Below are 10271 nucleotides of genomic sequence, written 5' to 3'. Positions count from 1 at the left end.
CTTTCCAACATATCTGAGATAATATAGAGGTGAACAGGTCTCAGATTTATGGATGGCTGTTACAGTGAACATGTCTCAATTATCAGCTACCAGAGAACTGGTGAGTTTAGATGTCACTCTCTCTTGAGAAAACATACCCTTTCTTTGGGTGGTTAGCCTATCATGAAATATGTATTCTTCCCCTTTTTGGGGTAGATCCATTTTATCAGTTTGAATTTCAACCAGTGTGTTCAAGTTCCTTAGTCTAATGTTATTAAGGCTGCACATAAAACTGTATCTTCCATTAAGGACCATAAAAGAAATTTTAAAAAGCAGGAATGTAAAAGCTTTGTGATGTTTAGCTTTATATGTAAACTTGACTAGGCTATGGTTTTCAGTTGTTTGGCCAAACACTAGTGTATTTGCTGCCATGAAATAGTTGGTACTGATTAAATCAGTTTGTCTTGGGTACAGCGTAATTCCTTCCATAATATAATACAACGTAATGTGATTACCTCACATGTAATGTAATGTAATGCAATCATCTTCCATAATGTGATTAATATAATCTAATCATAGCAGTGTGGGGGTGTATCCTAAATCTAATCACTTCTGAGATGTGGGGAGACTAGAATAGATGCAGAGATACACATGCAAGGAAGACAGATAACATGTGAGGACCTGTCTACAAGTCAAGGAACCCCTCAGAACCAAGTAAAGTAAAGCCTGGGGCTCCTGACAAGGAAAGAATTGATGAGACTGAGACTCTGATTTGAATAACAGGACTGAAAATATGGAAAATATTATAGTTGATGCTCTCAAGCTCCTGGTCATGAAACTGAAGTAAGTCATAATTTGGACTGGAGGAGAGCAGTTACTAAAAGAAGTAATAGAGGGTGATGCTCAAGTGCCCATAGTACTGATTATCATAACAGTGAAGACAAATTTCTTAACTACATTCTCTGGCATGTAGTAAGAGGTAGAATGTCAGAGTTCTTGTCAATAATTCCAGAAAGGGACACAGCCATCCAAGATTATTTTTACAGGCTTAAAATAAGAAAAATGACATGTGGCCAAAGACATGGTGGTAGTGATGATGGTGGAGAACAAGTATGTAATTTGAGGAGGAATTCATAGCTATAAAGTCTTTATCATATATTGTATATTGTATACAATTGTATAATTCTTCATTGAGTATGACCACAAAGATGCCAAATTAGCACTTTTATTAATATTCCAAAAACTTCTGTTTCATAAATAGCAAGCTCACTGCCAATGAGTGTTTTTCGACTCATAGTGACGCCTCCTTGGGTTTCTGAGGTGGTATCTCTGTGGAAGTAGATTGCCCAATCTTCCTTCTGAGGAGTGGCTGATGGGTTTGAACCACTAGCCTTCTGGTTAGCAGTCAAATGCCTTAGGCACTATGCCATCAGAGCTCCCATTTCATAAATGAGAATTAAAAATACTGGTAAGTTACTAATATAACATATGCCAGCCAGCCAGTTGCTATGAAGTTGATTCTGATGTATGGTGATGCCATGTGTGTCAGAGTAAAATTGTGCTCCATAGAGTTTTTAAGGGCTGATTTTCCAGTACCAGATCACCAGGCTTTTCTTCCAAGGCACCTGTGGATGGACTTGAATGACCAACCTTTTAGTTAGCAGATGAGCACGTTAACTGTGCACCACCCAGGGACTTCATATAACATATACACATATGCATATGTACACAATAGTTTAAAGTGCATTGATATTTCCCATTTCCTCCACCAGAGGACAGAAAAGAGCAATGCAGGAATATAAAAGTCTATAAATCAAGAGAATATTTTAGAGTGATTTTCTCTAGGTACGATTATAGAGGAGCTCAAAATATTCTTTTCTTTGTCATTATCTTCTAACAAATTTTCTTTTTACGGTAAACATGCTTTACTTTTGTAATAACTAAAAGCAATAGCATTTATTCTAATTTAAGATGTTATAAAGAGCTCTTTTGGCATATGCATTTAATCTGTATCACAGTTAAGGATATTGCTTTATTATTTGTATTTTCTTAGCTACACATTTATTGTTTGGAATGGCCTAAAAAAGCAGCACATATAGTAAAATCATTTAAGTGTAACACCATTTCTACAGTTGATGATTATAAACAATCTTTTTCAAACAAAGAACTTAATGTCAGCCCTAAGATTAACATGGAAAAACAACTTGTCTTGGGCAGAGCTCTGAACTGAAGAGAAATCCAGCAAACAATAGACAGAAAAGTGAATATAATCTCTAGTTACCTGTTTTGTCTGGAGAAACTTGCAAAACAGATCCTAGTGTTCTGGGAAGTTTGTCCCTACAAGTCTTACAGGTTAAACAAGCAAATAGTAAGAAATAGATCAACATGATTTAAACTTAAAAGCAAGGAACCCAACAAAAGAAATTTGGTAAGCACTGCTGATTTATGTCCAATAAATCACAGTATCACCACGCTAAGCTTTTATTTCTAGTTCATAGGTTTCTCTTTCTGCTTAGACACATATGGAAGCAAAGTGAAAGACTTATAAAACAAAATTTTAAGGTCAACCAAAGTATTTCTTAATAAATTAGGAAACATCTTACCCATATTACACCAAATTGGGTGGATGTTTGTTTTCTGCTTTAAGGTATCATCTGTTTGTCCTTCTTGATATTATCACCATTAAATAATACTACCATTTACCAGCTGTCATGGTGTTGACTCTGACTTATGGAGACCACATGTATGTTAGAACAGAACTGTGTTCCATAGAACTTTCAATGACTGACCTGAACTTCTAACCTTTTGGGTTAGCAGCCAAGTACTTTAACCATTTGTACCACCCAGGGCCTACCACAAATAACATAAGGGTGCCAAAATATCTATGTAAATCAAATTGAAGTTGGTTGCATAACAGGATTGATGTAATTCATTTTATTGAATTGTACACCTGAAAAATGTTGAATTGGCAAATGTGTTACGTGCAGTTTTACAATTAAAAAAAAAAAAAAGAAAAGAAAACCCTGAGTATTGTTGCTAGTCTTTTCTGTCTTCTAAGGGGATGGTTTCTATCTGTGGAAAAATATGTCTCTATGCTACTCTCTTCCACCTACCTAGACAAGTGATGAGGAGAGAAAAAAAAAATTATATACTGAAATTCAAAACCTCTGCCGGTTTTCTGTGAGACTCCAGGGTGGAACCCAGATTAGGTGACCCTGTGCTTATCAGAGAGCATTAGTGACTTTTTAGACCAAGACAAATGTGGTGGGAAAATAGATTAGTAAAGAGATGTGAGGGGTGTGTGGGTGAGGATCAGCAACATGATAAGAAGCTGGAATTTATAGAGAAATGTGGCCAGTGAGAAATCCTGAGAGGCATAATGGTCCAGAGGGTTACCAGAATTAGATTGTCCAATATTTCGTTCTAAGTTGTGTGGGTTTCTGCAACATAAAACCTCTCTGTTGTTCAAAACTTCAGTCAAATTTGCTGCACACAAATGCATTGAATGGTCTGAAGAAAATCAAGACAAGGTGTGTACTTTGAACTTGGTTTTGCATAGAGCAAAGGAAGAAAAAGAGTTCTTGCACATGAGATGTGAATGAGTATAGGTGTCAGTGGAAATAAGAACTATGGTCATGGGAATTAGAGACCCCTACATTCACAGAAATCTTGGGGAGATCAATGGAGCTCCTGCACAAAAGATGGAATTTGGAACTAGAGCCACTTCCATGTAAATTTCAAAAGAACAGTAACCTTAGCTCGTACATGAGACACAATGACAAACTTTCGAAACATTCCATTAGACATATCGTAAATACTTATTAAATGTGAATTCTATGGCAATATTTGTAAAACTGTACACAAGTTTTTATACAACATGAAACAGCCCCAGGTATTTTAATTTAATTTAATTTATTTACGGGGGGGGGTTGTAACCTATAGTAAACATTAAAAATTATCCCTTTATAAGAACAATGTGGAACAAAACTCAAAATCATTTGGGGGAGGGGAAAGGGACCAGATTTGCTGGTCTGATAGAGCCTGATGGAACCACTGACTATGGCCCCTAGCTGCCCTTCAGGTCTGGAATTGAACCCACTTCTGTGGCTTCCAGCCAAACAAAAAACAGGCATATGAGGTGAATATTTACACTAGATAGATACACTCCTTGGAGAAAAGAATCATGAGAGAATATAAGGGCTGTGTATGCACAGGGAGACAGTTCAGGGAGCAGGAGTGCATGGAGGGATGGGCACAGTGAAGACGTAACTATGGGGAGGAAGTGGGAGGGAAGCTGTTGCATTGTGGTAAATTGTAGTCAATATCATGAGACAAAGTGTATGTGAACTGCTGTATGGAAAGTGAATTTGTTCTGTAAACTTTCACCCAAATCACAATGAAAAAAAATTACCCCTTTAAAAAGAAAAAGAGGTATTTAATAAATCAATCACAAATATTTTTTCTCTAATGATTTTGTTAAAATTTTTAGCAAATGGATGACACCACCTCATTAATAACCTTCCCAAAGAGGATTAGAATCCCCACCTAATCTACCTTTGACAAGGGTGAATAAATTTTCAGAATGACTGAAACATATTTATAAAATATACATGCATCATTCAGAGATGCAGCAGATTCTCTGAGAAAATGATCTGGAAATCATATATGGGACTATGTCTTCAAATTTTTCACCCGCAGGCTTACCTTCACATGGTGGATTAAACGTTCTACTTCATTCACTTTGTAGGTCTCCAATCCTAGCTCCTTGGCTAATCTTAAAATACGATTCTGAGTTGGCCCAACATAGGATCCTCCAAGGTCCACATACTTAACCTTTTGGTTCTGTTTTTGAATAGAAAAAAAAAAATGAATATTTGTTAGCTAAGCAAACATATATACTGGGCATGTCACAGGTGATAGATAAACCTTGAGGTGTATTCATGGATATTTGGATTCTCTTTTTCAACTCTACTTCATTCATGTGATTTAATAGTTATGAAGTCAACCTTTAGTTTAAAACAAGCAAGAAACTGAACCTCAATATTCATGTTATACCGCATGACTTAGTTTTTAGTACTTTGAATTTGTAAGCTAAGTTGTTGAAGAATTTTTCTTTACTCAGTACCTCAGGCTAATTTTGAGGCAGCTAACCAGAAGGCTGGCAGTTCAAACCCACCAGCCACTCCTCAAAAGGAAGGTTGGGCAATCTACTTCCATAGAGATACTGCCTCAGAAGCCCAAGGAGGGGTCGCTATGAGTCAGGTCCAACTCGATGGCACACAACAACGACAATGCTAGAGGAGGGAGTCCTAGTGGCTCAGTGGTTAAGTGTTTGGCTACTAACCAAAAGGTTGTTGTTGTTGTTGTTATGTGCCGTCGAGTCGGCCCCGACTCATAGCGACCCCTCCTTGGGTTTCCGAGGCAGTATCACTACAGAAGTAGGATTGCCCAACCTTCCTTCCGATGAGTGGCTGGTGGGTTTGAACCGCCAGCCGTCTGGTTAGCAGGCAAGTGTCTTAGCCACTATGCTACCAGAGCTCCCAAAAGGTAGGTAGTTCTAATTCACAAGATGATTCAAGGGTGGAAGATGTGGCAGTTAACTTCTATAAAGATTAAACAACTCACTGCTGTCGAGTCGGATTCGACTCATAGCGACCTCTCCTTGAGTTTTCGAGGCAGTATCTCTATAGAAGCAGATCACCCAATCTTCCTTCCAAGGAGTGGCTGGTGTGTTTGAACTGCCAGCTTTCTGGTTAGCAGTCAAATGCCTTAGGCACTGTGCCACCAGAGCTCCCAGCCTTGTAAATCCTATGGGGGCTGTTCTACTCTGTCAGATAGGGTTGCCATGAGTTAGAATTGACTGGAAAGCACACAACAATGTCAGAGAAAATGAAAGAAAGGAAATTATCATTTATTATGTGGTTTGCTATCCAGACATTTGAAAGTTAGCATTAGGGCATATTTGCTCATAATTTGGATCTTTGAAATTACTCTTATGTTTAATATAATTTGTTCTTTATGTTTTTGAATCAGCTTCACCTTTAGTGACTAGGGAGCATCCTTTGACCAAGAAGTTAGTAGAAAAGCTGTCTATCTCTGAGTGTGCCTAAGCAAAACCAAGTGCTTCTTTGTCAATGACACAAGAGAAGGCCCTCTTTTTTTGCTTTTGTTTCTTCATTTAGTGTCTAGCTCCCCATCCCAAAATAACATACATATGAATTTAATTCTGTACTCCAAAAATATATGTTGAAGACTTGTGAGTGTGACTTTGTTTTTAAATAGTGTCTTTGTAGACGTAGTTAAGATGAAGTCATACTGGAGTAGAATATGCCCTAATCCAATATGGCTAGTGTCTTTATTAGAAGAGGAGAAGAGACACAGCCCCAGACCCAGAAGGAAAATGGTCATATGAAGATGAAGGAAGAGATTGGAGTGCAGTGGCCAAAAGCCCAGGGATACCTTGGCTACCAGAAGCTGGAATGGATAAGAAAAGATTTTCCCCTAGACCCTTCAGAGAAGGAAAAACCCTGCCAATACATTAAATTCAGATTTCTAGCTTCCAGAATTGTGAGACAGTAAATTTCTGTTGTTTTAAGCCAGTAACAGCTATAATAACAACAACAACAATAGATGTGTCAGAAGCAGAGATCTTTGTTCACTGATTGTTATAGAATGAATTTTGCCCCCTAAAAAGATATGTTGAAGTACTAATCCTTGGTACCTGTGAATGTGACTTTGTTTGGAATCTGAGTGGTGCCCATATAAAAGAGAAGAGACGTAGAGAGTAAAAGAGAGAGAAAGGATGATCATGTGGAGATGCATCCTACAAGCCAAGGAATGCCTGGGGCAACCAGAAACAAGAAGATAAAAGAAAGAATCTTCTCCTAGAAACTCAGAGGGATCATAGCCCAGTTAACACATTGATTTGGACTTCCAGACTCCAGAACTGTGAGACAAAAAATTCTGTTCTTATAAACCTCCCAGTTTATGGTTATAACAGCTCTAGAAAACTAATACAATGATGTATTCCAAATACCTATAGTAGATCCCCAGGAGCTCTGATGGCGTAGTGCCTAAGGCATTTGGCTGCTAATCAGAAAGCTGGCGGTTCAAACCCACCAGCCACTCCTCAGAAGGAAGATGGGGCAATCTACTTCCGTAGTGATATTGCCTCAGAAACCCAAGGAGGGGTCACTATGAGTCAGGTCCGACTCAACGGCATATAACAATAACAACATAGTAGATCCCCAATAGAATTTGCTGAATAAATGAAATAAGAGTGTCATATTAAATGAGTCTTACTTATGTACAAGATACTCTTATGTACCAAATGTTGGAGGTATATGAAGACTTCAAGACCTAGAAGAAGCAAGATGTACACAGGTAAGAACTTATAAGGCAACATTCTACTTCCGTAGTGATACCGCCTCGGAAACCCAAGGAGGGGTCGCTATGAGTCGGGTCCGACTCAACGGCACTTAACAACAAAAACAACAACAATCATTTTCACACACACACACAAAACAAGCCACTCAAACCCACTGCCATTGAGTCTATTCCAACTCATAGAGACCTCCATTGGGTTTCCAAGATGGTAAATCTTTATGAAACTAGATTGACTCATCTTCCTTCTGTGGAGCAGCTGGTGGGTTTGAATTGCCAACCTTCTGGCTAGCAGCCAAATGCCTTAGGTACTGTGCCACCAGAGCTCCTTATCAGTTCCACACACACGACAATTATTGCATGAAAATGATAAGTGGTTTTAATACAGAAGAAGGGCAAATAGCTTCTGACAGGAATAGAAGGGATGATATCCTGGAGGGATGTGAACTAGGATTTGGAAGATGGACATGTTTTTGCCATGTGACAATGGAAAAAGAGTTATTTTAGGGGCCAGTAATGGCATAAACAAGATCCTTATGCCGGGCAAGTGGTTCGCAACTGGCTGCTAACTAAAGGTTGTCAGTTTGACTCCACCCAGCAGCTCCATGGAAGAAAGGCCCGGTAATCTGCTTCTGTAAAGATTATAGCCAAGGAAACTCTGTAACACATGAGGTGGCCATGAGTTGGAATCTACTCAATAGCAACAGGTTTAGTTTTGGTTTGAATAGCATAAACAATGGCCCAGAGACAGGAGGGCTAGGGCAAGTTTGGAGAACTCTATGGAATCACAAAAAACTAGAGCACCAGGTTTATGTCAGGGTCAATGGCCAATAAGGCTTTCAGGCAGAAAGTCTTCTGGTTCCCAAGACTGAGGGAGGTGCTCTCCCATATCTCCTATGGCACCACCCCAGCTGGGCACTTACCCCCACTGTACCATATCTCTTGTTGAGCTGTAACTATAATTAAAATTGTAATTGTGAGTAAGTCGGTATCCCCTAGGAGACTACGAGCTCCTTGGGCAAGGCCATGGTTTGGTGATCAATAAGCTTGATACATAGTAGGCACTCAATAGGTTTTGGTTGTGAACAAATTCAATTGTACAGGAAAGGACTAAAAGAATGGATGAAAAATGCTAGACATATATCATTGAAGAATCCTTCCAAAAGGCAAGCTGTAAATCAGGATTTTTCATTTCTCATCTCTCTGGGAATGAAACTACCCTTTTAGCATATAATTCTATTATTCAAATTTTGAATATCTGGAAATAGGGTGTTTTGGTTATCTAGTGCTACTATAACAGAAATATCACAAATAGATGGCTTTAGCAAACAAGATTTATTCTCTTATAATTTAGGAGGCTAGAAGTCCAAGTTCAAAATGTCAGCTCTTTGGCTTCAGCTCTGCCTCTTGCTCCCAGCCCAGTGGAGCTGGAGGTGTCTCTTAACTCAAGCAGCTTCTGCTTTCTAAGGCTGACAAACCCAGGGTCTATAAGTAAAATGATGTAGTCCCAAGATTAGCAAGCAACACAGCAAGCATGACTTCCGAGTCCAGAAACAGTACCAAGATTGGCAGACAATATGGCAGACCACTAATGATTCAGCCAAAGGCAGGATCCAGATGGCCCCAAAAGATCAAAACCTTTTCAAAGTGTCTTCTTACATACTGGAAGCAGACCACATTCCTAAGACAGCTATGCAGCTGCTCACAGCAGATTCCACCATGGAGTTGATTACCAGTCTCATCATGGGGGAATAACTACATCCAGCTACCCAGCCACTCTAAACCAGGCCCAGCCAAGTTGACATATACCCTTAACTACTACACAGGGAATTTCTTTGCTGAGAAATCTGCTTTACTAGATTTTATGTTCAATAGAATGGAAAATAATTAATTTTAGTCAATAGTGTCAGAATTGAAACAAATGACTTGCTATTAAAATAAAATAATTTTAAAAATATGACAACAAGTTGAAAGAAAGAGATAGAAGGAAAATTAGTCAGGTAAAAGTTTGTTTAGTATGGTTGGTTAGAATGATTGTGTTCGTATTAAGTTTGAAGTTAAGAATGGGAAGTACAAATAAGTTTGATACTTTTTTCTTTCTATCATATACACACATAACTGCCTACATTACCCCCACACACACTATGGTGGCAATTATCATGAGGTGAGATGAGAAAAGTGACAGAAGAAAGAGTTTAAAAGGAGACTAATTGGTAGAGAGGCTATAGAGTATGTTTTGAAGTAATTTTTACCCTCTCAGAAAGAGTCAAATGAAAGTCAATACTTTCAAGGGGGAAAAAAAAAAACAGCTTTGGTCCCACTTTTCTTCACCCCATTCTTAAAGTCTTACCCTAATAGTATAGGTCCTGCCTCCTACACGGTCCCGGGCTTCCAGAACAACCACATTCAAGCCAGACTCGTGGAGAAGTTTGGCTGCTGCCATACCTGGGAGAAAATACAATAAGACATCAGAATAAAATATTTTACAGGCTCCACTCCTGGGTATATAACTTAGGGATCTAATAGAAATGACGCAAAAAGACATATGCACATCTCTGTCCACTGCAGCACTATTCACAATAGCAAAAAGATGGAAACAACCTACTACTGATATTCCCATTTAAGACCAAGGAAACTGAAGCATAAAGAGATATACAAGGTCACATAATGGAGGATGTGGCTGAGCCAACAAGTTTAGCTCCAGTGTCTGTGTTCGTAATGATTTTGCCATTCTGCTTTCCATGGGTCCTCATATCTATCCTCTCTGTTGATCACATCTACCAATTTCTGCTACAGGAAGAAATTACATTCAAAGATATTTTTCACTTTACCTGGATCAACGTGCTTTTAGAACACACTGGTATCTCGTGCTTTGATAGGAATCCATACAACATAAAATATGAGCCAAG

General features: G+C 38.7%; 1 protein-coding gene across 1 annotated transcript in view; it reads right to left on the bottom strand.

Moving 5' to 3' along the window:
* The window catches only part of MAOB (monoamine oxidase B), a 155898-nt gene extending 146093 nt beyond the window's left edge, over positions 1–9805 (bottom strand). Inside the window, exons 1-2 of the mRNA XM_007955610.1 lie at positions 9713–9805; positions 4684–4821 (exon numbers count right to left, since the gene is read on the bottom strand). Coding sequence (XP_007953801.1) covers positions 4684–4821; positions 9713–9805 — 231 coding nt within the window. The remainder of the gene's footprint in view (positions 1–4683; positions 4822–9712) is intronic.
* Between the last annotated feature and the right edge of the window lie 466 nt (positions 9806–10271).

Source organism: Orycteropus afer, unplaced genomic scaffold (assembly GCF_000298275.1).
Source record: "Orycteropus afer afer isolate SDZICR_OR568_19922 unplaced genomic scaffold, OryAfe1.0 scaffold00517, whole genome shotgun sequence".
In the NCBI taxonomy this organism is placed as follows: domain Eukaryota; kingdom Metazoa; phylum Chordata; class Mammalia; order Tubulidentata; family Orycteropodidae; genus Orycteropus; species Orycteropus afer.
Note: the sequence above shows the minus strand (reverse complement) of the source record. Positions and strands in the feature narration are given on the sequence as shown.